The 16,164-nt window shown below is 38.1% G+C and overlaps 1 protein-coding gene across 6 annotated transcripts in view; it reads left to right on the top strand.

Moving 5' to 3' along the window:
- Positions 1-16,164, top strand: part of ZNF385B (zinc finger protein 385B) — a 160,842-nt gene that overhangs the window by 74,173 nt on the left and 70,505 nt on the right. Inside the window, exon 1 of one of the 6 annotated variants that reach the window (XM_027880248.1) lies at positions 1,519-1,752. The exons of 4 other annotated variants lie outside the window; for them this stretch is intronic. In XM_027880248.1, the coding sequence (XP_027736049.1) occupies positions 1,743-1,752 (10 nt within the window). In that variant the 5' untranslated portion in view covers positions 1,519-1,742. Of the gene's footprint in view, positions 1-1,518; positions 1,753-4,840; positions 4,955-16,164 lie in introns of those variants that run through there. One more of the 6 variants, XM_027880250.1, reaches the window with a different exon arrangement.

The raw sequence follows: 16,164 nt of genomic DNA on the forward strand, positions 1-16,164 counted from the left end.
AAAAAAAATCCTTCAGTCATCACAGAACATACAATTATTAATATTATTATCAACATGAGACAATGTAGTATTTTTTGAGAATACTGGTCATCTTGTGAAGTCATCAGACTCTATATAAAACCCTAATAAAGTTTTGTAGAAGTTTGGTGTTGCCAATCCCAAGTGTGCAATGAGAATGAGTCACATCTTCCAAGATTTGCTTTAAAAATCAGAGGTTTACTTTTAATTGGGTTTCATCTTTATTTGCCTTTTTATTTCAAAGCTGATTCATTTTTTCCACTGTTACCAATGCCCACACCCCTCCTTTTTTTTTTCTTTTTTTTTTTTTTTTTTTTTTCCCAAGAAAGAGGCTCTTAACAAGAGTACCAAATATTTCAGGACATGTAACCAAGTTATGTAATTGCTGCCAAATCATGTTGGCAGGCAATTATCAGAGTAATCCCCCTTTAGTGGAGGGGAAGAGTAGGAGGTTGTAGAATAAAATAAGATTAAACTAAAGTTTCATGTGTGCTGTTTTGAGTAACCAATAATCACATACTAGAGAAGAGTGTTGTCACTGGAACAGTGTGCTTTAATATTGTACCCAGTCCTGAGTAATCTTGTCACAAAAAATTTTTCTAGTATTTCTAGATATGTGGAAATTTGTTCAAACTAGTTTACTTTTCAGTGTTGTCTTTTACCCCTCCTCTCATCCCTTCATTTTGTAAAAAACAAATTAGGAAATCAAGTAAGTCTTAGCTCTATATATTTAACACAAAGCACCAAAGTGGAAGAATTGTATAGATTTCTTCCATAATCTTTAGTTCTCCATGAGGAATTATCTGACATAACTGCAAACTTCATCAGATAAAAATCTGTTCCTAATGATCCTGGATGTTTGGGTTTTTTTCCTAAATAAAACTCTTTCTATCAAGTATCCTTACTAGGATGTGCTTGAAAAAATTGTGTTAAGAATCAGTTCTGTGCAGACCCCAGTTGTGGCATACTGGCACAGCATAGCCCAGAGTGAGGAGCTGCAGGTTAGAAAGGTTCCTCTTTCAGTTAGAAGATCTGAGATTATGTGCCTTTTGCTTTTATTTATAGGATGAGGGACTTTTTTCTCTTCGTGGGCAATTTAAATTTTGAGCAATCAGTCTGTGGTAGATTTTAGTGGACAGTAGGTACTTGCCATGGTAGCAGCAGCATTCTAAATGTTTTTATTCCATGTCCAATTTGATCTTGTAGGTGACTTTTGCACTAAATAAAAAGTCCCAAACTAGCTCCCTATTTGTATGTCAAGCATTATGGAAAGATGGGACACTTACTTTTGCAAAACTTAAATTTAGCCTACCATTTAGATTTTCCCTGATACTCCCCACAGAACTAATACAGTGTATTTCTCTTGGTCAAAGACAGACAACTAGTTTAAAACCAATTTCAGGACAGATATTTTGAAATATATTAGACTTCCTGTGAATTGATGACTTTCTCTTTTTTTTTTTTTTTTTTTTTTTTGCGGTTTTGTTACCTCAAATTAAGGTGGCACAAGCTACCGCCTGTCTGCATCACTTCTGCATAGCCTGGAGAGGTATCATTCACCAATGGGAGTGAAGTAGCTTTATGGGACAAGACGTATTTCTAAGCAGCTCGAGTTCAAACTCAGACCTTGCACCAAGACAAAAAGGAGCTTGTGAGAACATTCTTTTTGCTAGATCTATTGTGCAGAACTTTCTATTCTGCCGAACTAACTCTAGAAGAGAAACATGCTTCTGGGTAAGTAATTCCATGTGGAGGTTGAAATCTGTCTTTCAGCGAGCTGCATAAGAGAACGCTGTATGCTTGCTCCAGCTGTAGGGAAGGAGAAATACAGGCACTGTTTAGCTGATTTATTTTTAATAGCAATCCATTAGTGAAAGCTGTAGTCATATGCTGTAGTTTAGGAACTGAGCAGTCAAATTAGGAAGTATTAGCACTGTACATGACTGTGATCTGGGTTTTTTTAGATACTTTTTATCTTTAGGTAAACTGCGACAGAGAAATACAAATGCCAAAATCAGCATTTGAACTTTATCTTTTTTTATCTTGCTCGGATGGTAATTGTGACATTTTCTGAAGGAAAGGCTGTAAATAAAACTTCTTGTTAGTAAACCCACTAGAAGAATAAATTTCTTAAATATGAAAATAAATTCTTCTTATTTGTGACCATACTGATGGTTCACTGTAAAAAAATTAATGCGGGAATATTATATGTCTTTAATTCCCTTTTATCATTTTTCTGCTAAATCCTGTTGACTGATATTATGTAATAGTTTCAATAAGCATAAATAGTAGTAGCATTTGAAACAGGGAATACCTTCATGTGCATTTTAAAGAACAAGTTCAAATTTTTAAGCTTCTGAAATGTTAATGTGTTGCAGATTATATTATATATCGCTTAGCTGCAATGTTAAAAGTGTGCGTGATGCATTCAAAAGGCTCCTCTTAGGATGCCTTCTATGTCAAAAACATAAATTCTCTCTGTTTATAGTGAAATGATTAGCTTGGAGAAAACTTTTTTTTTTTCATGCAGGGCAACCTTAACTGGAAGAATGTCATTGGCAGTTTTTTCAGATGTTGAAATAAATTTTATTTGCTATGAATTGAATGTTATAAAATATTTTCTGCTATATGTAAGTATGATCATCCTTGGGCTGTGGTAAATTCCATTTCATAGGATTCAGTTGCTTTTAAAATTACTACATTTCTCTCTCTCTCTTTTTAACTAAAACTGATGTGTATCCACTGACCATAATTTTTGTTTACTGTCACCTTATTTAACTTTCTAAAGACGTGAAAATGACCTGGAGAGGTGTTTTTGTAAGGCAGAGTTTAAGATTCGTGCAGTATTTAGCTTAGTCTAGCTGAATTGATTAGATTTCAACAAATCAGGTTGCATGCTTGTGTGTGCTTCAGAACTGCGAATAGAGCTACTTCATAAGCATTTATCCCATGTTCTCATTCTCTCCTTGTATGTGTCTGGGACACTGCTTCAGTGTTTTGTTTGGTGATGATAATTTTACACCTTGGGTGCTGTATTCTTTGTGGTAGAGAAATGCTTTCTGATTTTTCTAGTCTTTGCTTCTTTTGTCATTTTGTACATTCAGATATAGTCACCATAATAATTTGCTGTGCTGCACAGAAATACATGCTGTAGAAGGTTTTAACAGAGAAGTCTGAAAGAAATCTGGTGACTTGGTTGTTCCTGTTGCTCACTCACTTGATTGCAGCAATCCATACTTAGAAATATTAGTTCTGTCTGAAGTTGGAGCAGTCCACACCTTCCATGCTGCCTTCAGGATGCTTTGTTAAACATCACTAGACATAATTTCTCTGTGCTGCGGTTATCATGGTAATGTTTAAATTCACGTTTGTCTTTCCTTTTCTGGTGTGGCTCATTGACAACCCACGTAATGGGCCACTCTACTGTGCATGGCCCCCAGCAAATGGCTACTGGGCAGCGCACACAGCCTAAAAATCTTGGGCCATTCCTGACTCCTACGGAACACGGCATAGGCAATGGACAGTCCATCTGTCTGCAGCTCTTGGCTAGCAGATAGCGAGCCAAGCTGGCACAATCCTGGCAAAACGGTTTACAAGCTGAGAGAGAAGTGAGAGTCCAAAAATTGGTATCAAGCCTTTGGAGACAGTTGCAATGTTATGAAAATAAAAGAGAAAATTCTGTTTATTCAGAAAGTGTGAAAAACCTTACAAAAACAAACAAACAAAGCAAAAAGGGAAATCCAACCAACCAAAGAAAAAATAAACCTACCGAACTCAAATAATTATAAAAGAAATCCCAGTTTTAACACATCAAAACTGCTTTATGCAGAACATGCAGCTCTGTTACACCAAAAGAGGTAGTCTGCTGAGAGGGGAAACTCAATAAAACTTGGAAACTTCTGCACCAAATATGGTACAAATTTTGGCAAGAGCTGAGCAACACAAATGTTGGTAGAAGAGGAAAAACCAGGCCTTGCTGGTGGCAGTGACTGCCCCTGCTGTTGAGGAAGCAGGCACAGGGCTTTGAGTCATAGGGACAAGAGGCAGCAGTGGGGGTCAGAAAGAGTCCTGGAAAGGGGATTTTTGAGCAGGACTCTGAATTTGTGGTGTGTGTCTGAGTAAAGGGTCCGTAAGTACAGAAGTACCCTGCCATCACTTTCCCAGTGATGTCTCCTAAAGATAGGAATTTAAAATGGAAAGATGAAATCAGCTTTACAGGTAAGCCAGAATTTCTGTGTTGGGCACAGGTAATGAACAGTGTGCAAATAAAATTCATGTCAAAGGTCTATATTTACATAGGTGAATATTCCAGATGCATGTGCAGATTTCTTGATTTTGCAAACAGGTGTTTGGGTTTATTCAGTACTTGAAAATTTGGCCTTGGGGGAAAAAATGCTTTTATGTGCTGTAATACTAAAATGCTTTGAGCAAAGTTTAAAATGATTATATTCTATAGCTGAGAGAACATTGAGATCTTTTGGAATGACTTATTCAAATATCCTTATGGTTGATGGTGTATTCGTATTTGAATAAATTCAGGAAAGATTCATCCTAAGCTGTTTCTATCCAGTACTGCTTTAAAGAAACAGGAAAATATAATCATTTCATCACTTAAAGCTGCTTAAACCTTCAGGGGAAAAAAGGTTACTACTTAAATTTCAGATGAAAGAAGTGTTTTGTGAATTCATCTGTGTCATGTATTCATACCTGAATTAAAATGAGCCATGATGTACTGCACTTTCTCGGGAACATTACATAAACTTCCTTGTTCTAAACCATGCACAAGTTTGAAATGTGCGTACAGAACTGAAAGAAACTTTGCAGTAGTTTCTCCACAAGCAGGAAACCTAATATTTACACAACAGTCAATAGAGTAAAGAACACGGAGACAAGCAGCAGTCTCTCCTACGAAACTTGGTTTAACTGGTAAAAGAAGGTAGGATCGATCTGAACAACAACTTTCTTTTTAGTAAGACCTGCACAGTTGGGGATGGGTTTGGCTTGAATTCTGCAGAACCTTGTTGGCCAAGGTTTGGAGTTGGGCAATTAAAACAAGGGATTGTTTTTAAGTATGTTATATTTGGAACAGTCTTCTCCTGCTTTAATTTCTGGGATTTTGATTCAAGAAAACTACTTTCAGTAGTGTTTTAGTGAGAAGATTATTTGAGGAAAAATCTGATCCTGATACAGGTTGTTTTGCAATAGATAAGGAGTTTCTTTATGTATGATTAACTTTTATCTTCCTCTGATTGTTTGCTGTCATGTTTATTTGTTTGTCTTGTGTGCGTTTAGGGAGAATGTTGTCCTCACTGTGGGCAAATAAGTAAAGGGAAGCAAGAACCTCAGTGCAACCAGAAAGGGACAAGAGGGGAGAGGGACGGTATACTTATTATTTCTTGTTATTGTCTGATCTACAGGGCTAATAGTATTATCTGGCAATAAAAGTTTGACAGTTTTCAATTGAAGCAAAAAGTTTCAGGAAGTTTTTCAACATGCTGCCTGTGAGGATTCAGGAAAATGTTGTTTTTCCCTAAGTTCTGTGGGTAGTCACATATGCTACCTACAGAGAATGGTTGACAGAAAGACCTGCCTGTCCTCACGCCCCTGGAGGAAACTTGTCCATTGGAAGGGAACTGGAGTACTGAAACTGTGCTAAATGTTTTGGTTTTGAGAGCAGGCATTTTGCTCTTTTAACCTGCTGGTCTTGTTCACTGCTCCAGTGTTGTAGGAGACCAAGTATGTTTAGGTTGTGGGTATGGCAGGAGCTTTAGACATAGCATGCTCCTTTCATAGGCTTGTCAGAGTTTCAGGTAGGTTGATGAAATCTCTCTGAGGGTAAGGACTGATGCTTTGCAACACTTCAGAAGGGTACATTAATAAATCCAAGATTAGGTGGATAGGCTTAGGAGATTCTTCCATACGTGAACAGTCTGTGAAAATATCAGAAATGCTCTCAAAGTTTTAAGAATTCTTCAGAGGGGATAGCGTCAGGTAATCTTAATTAGGAAATGTCTCCAAGTTTTTGTTTGTTCAAGCTTCTATGCCCTCAAGTTACTTATAATAGCTGTTTGCGGAAGTGACTTGAAATTTAAAACAATAATAAAAAATTAAAGGAGGCAAGAAAAACTTCAGCTAATAGACTGACAAATTAAGAGTTACTGAGGAATGTGGTCTTGCAATAAGAAGCATCTCAGCAGCATTAACACAAGGTACTTCCTGTATGTTATTTTCAAAGCCCACCTGCTGGCCATCTGATCTTTGTGTCCATGCAGAACTTCATTTGGTATTGCTTTCTTTTTTAGCACCCTGCTTGTATGGTACTCATATAAAAAGAGCAACTTTTATATGTAGCTAAACTACTACTTCCGAAGTGATTTTTCATCTTTTCCTCTGATTTTAGCAGGTATTTACACAGTAACTAAAATGTATGTCCTTGATGATACTGTGCTTTATGCTAAAATGAAGTTGATAACTATAGAATCAGATTGTTCTTTCTATATTTTTATAAGGAATCTGAGGAAGGACAGAGCTTTCAGGATAGAGAACAGAAAATTTCTTTTTGAACTCTTCCCCTTTGTCACTGTACAACAATACATGCATTGTTAAATGTCAAGACATTTGCTCAATGCAAAAAAATGCCCAAGTTTTTCTCACCATATCTTGCTTCTTCTTACCTGTATTTCTTGTTCTTGCTCAGTAAAGCACACAGTCCTACCTTTCACCATATTACGCAAAACCACAATATTGCTTCACAACTTGGAATGGTGTGTGCCCTAAGCCTATAGAATAGCCTGTTTTGATTGCTTGAGAAAAGGCTAATACAATTAAAACCCCAAAACAAAATACTGCCCCCTGAAAACCCTAAACTTGTCATATACTTCTGTAGTTGTGTTTAATTTAGAGTACTTTTTGCTCTGGAGAAATAAATTACTTTTATGCTGCTTAAGATTACTTAGGGATACAGTCCTACAGTGTTCTTAGGAAAGTAGTTCTTGCTGATGTACCAGGAGGCCTTCATGAAACTAGACTTAAAGGGCAGAATGCAACAGTTGCAGCAAGAGGCTAATAAGTCAGCCACAGGTCAGCTTTTCCTTTAAGAAGTGTGATATGTTTATAAAGCAACATTCTATGATTACTTTAAAATAAAGATGTGTAAAGATACAGTTTTGTCTAAATTCCTTGGCTTTTTTGGGCTGGGTTTGTTTCTGGTTTTTTTGGGTAGCTCATGGTTTTAGGGTAGGTACTAAATTAGAAAACTTCTCAAAAGGTGGCTTATTCATAATCTTAGTACTGTTTGGCAATGCTTCTAGGCCTTGCTTTTAGGTTGATTAATGTGTTTTGTCTCCAGTGTAAAAGTTAATCAGGTTTTCTTTATATTAACAACTGCTTTTAAGGAACTTGAGATCCCATATATTAATGTCTGTCATGGTGTTGTGGCACAGCTAAAAGAGGTAGAAATGCCAATAACAGGTCTAAAAAACAGTTCTAAAATGGTCTTTGAAAAACTAGTGTCAGCTTCCTGAAATGATGAGTTTCATAGCAGAACAAGAAAGCACATGAAAAGAAATTAATTCAAAGTGTTTAAAGCTTTTGAAAAGATTGAAGAATAAGGATAGATTCAATCCTATGGTTTAACTGAAAAAGCAATTCATATGCTTATGTGACTTTGGTCACACTGAAAGAGTAGCTGTTTAGCCAGTAAAAGATGTAGGGAATACTGGGAGGTAAAGCAGTAGGATGTCCATCTCTCTTTTCCAGTCTTTTTAGAGCTTGTGGTATGTGATAAGCTATAAAGCTGAGTGACCAGGTTTTAAAAGGTTCCCTGTGAATGTTGTTCTTTACCTTTAAATTTTTATCTTGAAATTCTGGTTTTGTTGGAAACTTTGCTGCTTGGTGCACTGGAGTGAGGAGTTGGCCTCTGAAGTGGTATATTGTATTTCTGACATGCTTTAAAACCAAAGACTGATCATCATCTCCACTGCCTATCAGTTGCATAATGTGCTGTCACAGACACATGCTTCAGCTCAAAGTGCCATGGCTGGCTTGCTCAGTCTTTAGTTTTTACTTGTGTAGTTCCTCTGAGACTGATGAAATTAATCTAATGGACAAGAACATATGTGAGAATAGAAATAGGTTCAGCAATCCACAAAATCTGGTCTTTGTCCAATTTAAATGAAAGATAAGTAAAGTCGGGGGGCGGGGGGGGGCATTTTCATTTTAGTTCTGCATCTTGAGTGCAAAGGAGTCCACGGGAAGTGATGTGCATTTCTGATTAAATAGAACTTCAACTATTGAACAAAATTAATCAGCTTTTCACTGAGCATACTCAATAGTAAAGAATATACTTACAAGATCAGCAGTGTTAGAGACTACATGATTACTTTATGGCTCTGTGCTCTTTAGATTTTTAAATTATCGTAATTATCACATTTAAAATACATTTTATAAGTTTTAATATTAAAAATGCTATTGAAACACAATTGAAACTGATACTGAACACATGAAAATAGGCTGCACTCACTTATTTCATTACTTTCTGATCTTCCTTTAAAAGTCCTAAGCTATTTGGTCTTCCTGGCTTTCCTTTTGCTTTATTAACTAGAGGGCTTCGGATATTTGTTTTCCCAATATTAAACCTTTGGAATACCATTCATTTCTTCCATCTTATAATTTCTAACTATAACCCCAGTGCATCAAACAAAGGGGCACTCTTGGCTTGCAGTATTTATGCCTCAAGCATTTGTGGTGCAGTGAGGGGTTCAGATACTAATTTCCTTTTAAATTAGTTGTAGTAATAGCAGTAGGAATGGTGTTCTATGGTTGTGTGTAAGGGTCTTAACAACCTCATTAGAATGTTTATTTCAAAATTGTCTATATCAAGTCAACTCACGGATACCTTTCAAACTGCTTTCCCTGCAGTGATTCTGTCCTGGTCACCAGGTTCATAAAGATGACATTGGGTATTCTGCTATTTGGTTGTTGCTGTTCCTTTGTGTGCAGTAACCTTGGAGCTACTTTTAGTGGCATACTCTGTGCATATGTGGTGCCTTGAAACACATTTCATTACATGAAAGGTCTTTAAGCCAAATGCTTGCTTCCAGCAGCTGTGAATGGTATCACTTGACTGTTTTAGCAGTCTGCTCTTGGGACATTAAGAGCAGTATCATTTTACTTTTTGAGTCGCTCAAAAAGTTCAAGTTTGGCCATTGAGACATAGTATCAGATAATGAAAGGGATGGGGTTCTATTACAACTTAATAATAGTAAAACAAGCAAACAAAACCAGCTCAATAACCCTCTTTCCTTCTCTTTATGAATCCAATTAAAATAAAAGTAAAGACTTGCTATACTATGGTGTGATAGTTAAGAGGTTACTAATGGTCTTAATGTTTCATTAATACCAGGATCTGAATAGCTCTTTGAGTTAAAAGGAATGAGCAGTTTTTGTGGACTGGGAAGGTGAGCTGATTACAGAAAAATTAACCACAGACAAACTTTACAACTTTCTAATACTTCGTCCAAATAGGAAATATTCATCCAGATACATTTAACATGCTAAATCTATAAACTTAGGGATTTATTTTGCTCATAGTTGGAGGGCTAGTTGTAAGATTTGGGAAATCCTTCTGTTACAGCTGTTTGAGAAGTACTTCAAGATGTAGTTATGCAAGTCTAACAAAAAGGAGGATCTTGGGACTGTATTTGCTTTTTAAAATTAAACAAAGCAAAAACTTCTATGGGAAAGAGAGGAATTGTTTCTTATAAATCCAGACATCAGGGATTGAAATCCTAGACCCTTAGAACGGGGAAAGTGTAAGAAACATTAGGAAGCATAACCAGGTTTCTATGAATTCAGTATTAAATTGAAGCCTTTTATTTCCTCCCCCTTCACACCTTTTTTGTAGATTGTTTCAGAGAAGATTCTTCTCTCCCAGAGTGGGAGCAGTTCCAAACATATTTGATAAAAATGCCACTGGGACTGAGTCTGAAGCTGCAACTCAACTGCTTTCTTTTTCCCTTTGGGTTTTACCTCATTTCATTGTGTGTGGACTTCTTTCCTTTCCACTCAGGCTTGACTGAGGGGAGACCTCACTGCAGTCTACAACTTCCTGGTGAAGAGGCGCAGAAGAAGGGCAGGCACTGATCTCTTCTCTGTGGTCACCAATGATGGGACCTGAGGGAATGGCCTGAAGTTGTGTCAGCGGAGGTTTAGGTTGGATATTAGAAAAAGGTTCTTCAGCCTTTGGTTCAGAGGATGGTTGGGCACTGGAACAGGCTCTCCAGGGCAGTGGTCACAGCACTAAGCCTGCCAGAGTTCAAGAAGGGTTTGAATGGTACTCTCAGGCACGTGGTGTGACTCTTGGGGATGGTCCTGTGCAGGGCTAAGGGCTGGACTCGATGATCCTTGTGGGTCCCTTCCAACTTGGCGTATTCTGTGATTCTGTGACTATGGGGGCACAAAGATCAGAAACTTGATTTTGTTAGGAGATTTGTCTTTTCTCTACATGCCTATCTTTGAGAGATTTGGAATTGGACTTGGCAATCTGTCAGAGGGGATGTGCCAGACTGCATTTTTCTGTCTGCAGCTGGAGATCAGCTTGTTGGCTGAGGCTCCCCGAATCCAGCAGTTGCTGCAGTATTGGTGGGGTGGTGCCCAAGTCCCAGCCTTCTGCTACCCCTGGCGGATGCTCTTCCAACAGGGATGTTGTGTCCTATTGTCAGGCATCCCTGTCAGAGGATGTTGATGCCTCTGAATAAGACACCGTGAGAGGAGAGAGCACTCTCTTTTTGAAATGAGCTCCTGTCTTGCTGGGCATCTGCCCAGGTCATTTGCTTAAGCTGTGCAATCTCTGTGTGATTGAAAAAGTCTGGAGCAGGATCTGCTGAGGCAAAGCTGAAGTTGGAATAATGAAACTCATGAGTGGGGAAGTACCTTATTTAAAATATTGACTTGTCCTCTTTTCTGTGAAATTGAAAATTTGAGGAAATATTCCATTAATATTTTGATAAAATATTCCCACTCTTGTTGTTTGTTATGATTATTTGCATAATGTCCTTTAGTAACTGTAGATGAGTGATGTCTGAGATGCTGAATTAAATAATTCGATAACATTTTTTTCATAATGGTCTCTCCTCCCTCAAGCGATGGAAAAGTATTTGCTCAAAAGAACAAAAATGTAGCAGTTTTTAAGAATTTTATTTCCACTTTAAGCACCTTTGCTGTAGACCAGTGAATTTGAAAAATTAGAATCAATCTGTGTTTAATTTCAGTTTATCATTAGAATGTTCTCTCCCAGCTGGAAACTTCCAAGCTAGAGGAACAGATCTCCGCTGTTACAGCCTGCCTGTTCTTTCGTATATTAACATTTAATATTTTTGCTTCTGTGTGAGCTCCAAAGTCAATTCAAGGCTTCTTAGCAAAAGCAGATTTTGTCCAATGTGAGTAAAAGATCAAAATTCCCAGTGTGAAGTGTTCTTTCTGAAGTGTCAACAAAATGTATGCATAGAGGCCAGGTTGTTGAAAGCTGAGGGTTTGCAAGAGGCTACTGTAGGGGTAAAAGCAGCCTCAAGCGGGATGTCAGGGCTGTGGGGAGCAAAGGCAGGGGGGGCGAGACAATTCTGTGAGTGGGAAAGGGCATGCAGGAATCTTTCAGCAGGGAGGTCTGGTGAGGAGGAGGAAGAATCATCTTTCTCAGTCATCCTTCCCCTCTTGTGCCTTATCCTCTTCCACTTGCTGTCTTACTAGAACATTTCCTCCTGACTGTATTATCCAGCCTCATGGGAACAGACAAGTCGGGCTGCTCATGGGCCAGGAAATTAAGGGGCTAAACCAACTCCTGCCGCTGGGGGAGGATCAGGCAGCAGCCCCTGGGAATGGGTTTTGAGTTCATGCTGCCACTAAGGTGTTGGGAGCAAGGCAGCCGTCTCAAGTGGAGGGTGAGGGGAAGGCTCTTGGATAGGAAAATATTCTTTCAGCTGTCCCTGACAGCTGCATGCTTTGTCTGCTACTTGACTTTGCAGGAAAAGAATCTGCTTTACTGCATTTTGTTTGTACCAAACCAGGGATAACATGCCATTTATAATGATCTTTATAAATTCTCTAACTCACCAACACCAGAATTTAAGATCGAAAATGTAATGCTTACTTTGATCCCATGTGTTCTGTCCAGTCAGGAGCAGGAGCTGTGGGAACATGGAAGGATTTAAACATCTAGGACTGGAATCTGAAAGGTGCCAAGTATCCCAGGGCTGAGTGCCCTCAATTCCCATCAGTTGCAAGTTACACTGTAATGTGAGTTAATGGATTATGAGCAGAGAGCAGTGGGATTCAGCTGTTAGTCTCAACTTCTGCACATACTGTATGTAGGAAGGGTTATACTAGAGAGAAAACAGATCTGTGTGGCTAGAGGAAAAAGTCCAAGGAGAGGATACTCAGTTTTTTTCTGAGTTGTGTTGTGTTCCTAGGATTGGGGCAGCACTTTACTTGAGGTGGTGAAGCACTTGGTGAGGAAGGTGAAGCATGGAACTTCCTTACTCCTTTCCCACTTTGAATGTTTTTGCAAATATGAAGAGAAAATAAGGTAAGCGTCTTGGTGCGACGACTGTTGTATCCAGGTTATGGGACTGGAATCAACTTCTGCTGTGTTTACCTCTTGTGCCACAGCAGGGAGATAGTTTCCCCTGCCTCAGTTCATTTCCAGCAGAACTAGGGTGGGCAGGAGGGAACACAACTCTCTTTTGTCTGTCTTTGGTTTTGAGCAAGGCTTTGATTCAAAACTTACTGTATAAGATAATTTCCATTAAACCCGTAGATTCCATGACAGCAAGTAGCATCTGATTACTAAAGAATAACCATTTCTCAAGCATTAATATTGCTATTCAGCTGTTCTTTTGTCTCCATGGCTACTTTAATTGCAACAACAAAGCAGTAGGTGATGTTGTCAGCCAAAAAATCTGTAATGTTCAAGTGATTGTTGATAGCAACAAAATGGATGCCAGTGCAATGTCACTTAGAGCCAGTAATAGATACTGCACTTATGGCTGTGGAATAACAGCGTGGGACATTTTGAAGCAGAAAATATACCAGAAAAAGTAAGGTGGATACAATTGGCAGCTTTTATAAATTATGCATGAGGTACTGCTTTAAAATTCAATGGGAAACCGTGGTTTACTGTCTCTAATGGAATGAATTTCATGAAAGGTGAAGAGCTCCTTGTATGTACAATATTTGCCACCTGGAGAGGAGCTCAGGCTTTTTTCTCTGTTTCTTGATGGAACAGAGAACAAGAGTCGCTTTAGAAAAGTGGGGTCCATTCCTAAAGAGGATAAAAGTTAAAGTTCTCATCTGGCTTTGGTGTTCATCTGAAAAGGGAAATATGTTAACAAAGAAAGGGCGCTGCTTTTCTTACAAATAATAAAATAAAAATTGGTTTGTGGGAAATTATCATCAGTTTTAGATATCAATCTCATGGTGGCCAGGGGTTTCGATATTTTACTGACATATAAAATTGAAAATAATTCAAGGGGAGAAAAGCTGCAAGAAAATCAGACTGAACACTGCTGAGACTAGTCCTGGAAACCAACTATGAGAGAAAAATTTCAAAAAAGGATGATTGATGTTAAAGCAGGAAGAATAGGAATTATAGTAGGTTTTATGTAGTTCAGACATGCTAAATGAGGAAATTAATTCTTAAAAGTAGTGACAGATGATTTAATGAAAATAAAACTATTATTTTAAGTAATTAGTGTCTGATATTTGACAAATCTATATGAACTGTTGGTGCTGGAGGTACTGTGGGAATTCTGCCTCTTACTATGTATGTATGCATGCTGTCAGTGCAGTATGTACCAAGACACCTTTTGGAATCTTAAATTAGCTGAATTTGAGTGCCATTTTCTCCAGTTAATATATCATGTTAGTGCTCCATATTTTGTAGAAGTGTCAACTCATTTATTGACTGTGAGGTTCCCGAGTGTTTGAACTGTCTCTTATCAAAGAAGGCTTTTCTCCTCTATGAGGAAGATGGAGAATGGAAAATGCAACCAGTTGTTCTTCAGAGTCTGACTTGACAAACCCTCTTTTAATGCAGGCAAACAGAACAGCTTCATTCACTGACAACAGCACAGGATACCATCTGATGTCTGGTTTAGACTTCAGAGAACTGGACAGATACCCATGAGGTCTTGAGTTACTCATGGATCCAGTTATTCCTGTTTGTGTCCTTCCTTAATAAAGATAACATTAATGTATTGTATTAATATTTTATTAATAATTTAGCTGTTTTCACTATGAAACACATCCACCTCATGATGAAAGTTAATTTCCATTTTTATTTTAGCTTTTTTCAGATATAAAAGCTTTCTGAGCAATGTTTTGGTTTTCAAAGTCTGTAGATGAACCCAAAGCATGCATGTAGTTCAAATAAAATGAGTTACTGACACTCCCACTTAATTAGACTTAAAATTAATAACGAAACTGAAATTCTAATCTACATCATCCTCAACCTTTCATAACTTGACTTGTTGTGTGACAAAACTTAAACTGAGATCTTATAGCATTTATTCCTTTGTTTGCTTACAGCTTCTTCTGCTGTACAGTTTGAGAGCAAATCTGCTTAAGGGAGTGATACAACCACTGCTCTGATTAACATTGGGACATTTCAAAATAGCAGTGTTACAAACTGTTTATTACTTGGTGTTAACAGCTTCATAGCTGTCCTGTGAAAAGTTTGGTATTAGTTTGAGCGAACTAATGAAATATTTGTCTTGGATATTTCCTCCTATATTTTTTTAGAGTTTATTCGAACATGTAACTTTCAAAATATGGACTACTTCAGGAAGCTGTCTTTGTAGAAAGCACTCATGTGGCTCTCTGCAAGGGATCTCTTCCAGATCAATGCTTGAACTTATTTTGTGTTAAGCTGTAATGATGAAATGTGGAATGATTTACAGGAGCAGGTTCTCAGGACAATAAGCAACTGTGTGTGGGGGGTGGGGACCTTTAAAGCAGAGTCTCCTGCTGTGCTGTGAGAGTTACCAACACCAGTAGGCACATGGTGCTGAGGAGAGATACCAGTCAGATTGGGAAGAGTTACTGATCTAACATACTCTTACCAGTTCTGCCGCCAGCACACTGGTGTGATGTCAGGGCAGGCAGCTGAGAAAACTGTAGGTGCTTGACTGTCAGCTGAAAAGCATTGCAGAGAAATTCAAAAATATCAGGAGTTCTGTCATATTTGCTTTTAACCTACTCATTCACTTGTCAGATATATTCAACTATCTCTAAAGCAGTAAAAGAAGAGAGAATAGTGGAAATGTATATGAGACTGAAACAAACCTGGGCAAGTGTTCTTGATGAGATTAATTGGTATGGGTCGCTGAAAGTGTGGGACTGTAGTTGCCAGATCACTTAATAAAATGAATTTATTTCTTTCATGAGAGACAGGCAAACAGCAGCACCTGAGACTGACAGGCTCCTTTTTTGCCCAGTGGTTATAACAGAAGTGCTGAAGGCTTCTCTGTACCTGTGCACTCTCCTGAGGACAGGTACGTGTGTAATAGTGCCAAATGTGACTGTATTTCACTGAAGTCACCGGGGAACTCCAGACTGGCCTCAAACTGAGCAGTGCCTGTCAATATCTTCTCAGGCTCGATTCTGGGAAATCAAATCTGCTCACTCAGTCAGTGAAATTTTATATCCCATTTAAGTCCTCTTCCCTTTGCTTGAATCTTTTGGGAAGTGTTTCCGTTCTGACATGTTGTGTGTGTTAAATGTCAATGATTGCCTAAGTTGTTCAACCTATAAGCAAAGCTATTAGTGCCCTTAAGTCCAGCCCTATAAACCCTTCTGACAACTGAAATTTACATACAGTTCTTTTTTGGCTGGGATTTAGCACCAGTGACAATTTTCTTTGCAAGCCAAGTATATGTTTATATTTTCGTAACTGTCAATTTTCCAGTATAAGTGAAACTTGAAACAACTGAAACCGTTGAAGGATGAACTTTGAAATGCCTTAGCAATTGTTATAACTCCATCAATTAGTCTGCACAATTAACAACTATGATCTTTCTAATTATTTTCCTCTATATTTTCTGTCAAGTAGTTAAAGTCCCAGACTATGAGCAAGTTCTTGTCAGTTGCCATTAT

Source organism: Empidonax traillii, unplaced genomic scaffold (genome assembly GCF_003031625.1).
Source record: "Empidonax traillii isolate 1590-97213 ecotype Southwest subspecies unplaced genomic scaffold, ASM303162v1 scaffold65:size4453928, whole genome shotgun sequence".
NCBI classification, from domain to species: domain Eukaryota; kingdom Metazoa; phylum Chordata; class Aves; order Passeriformes; family Tyrannidae; genus Empidonax; species Empidonax traillii.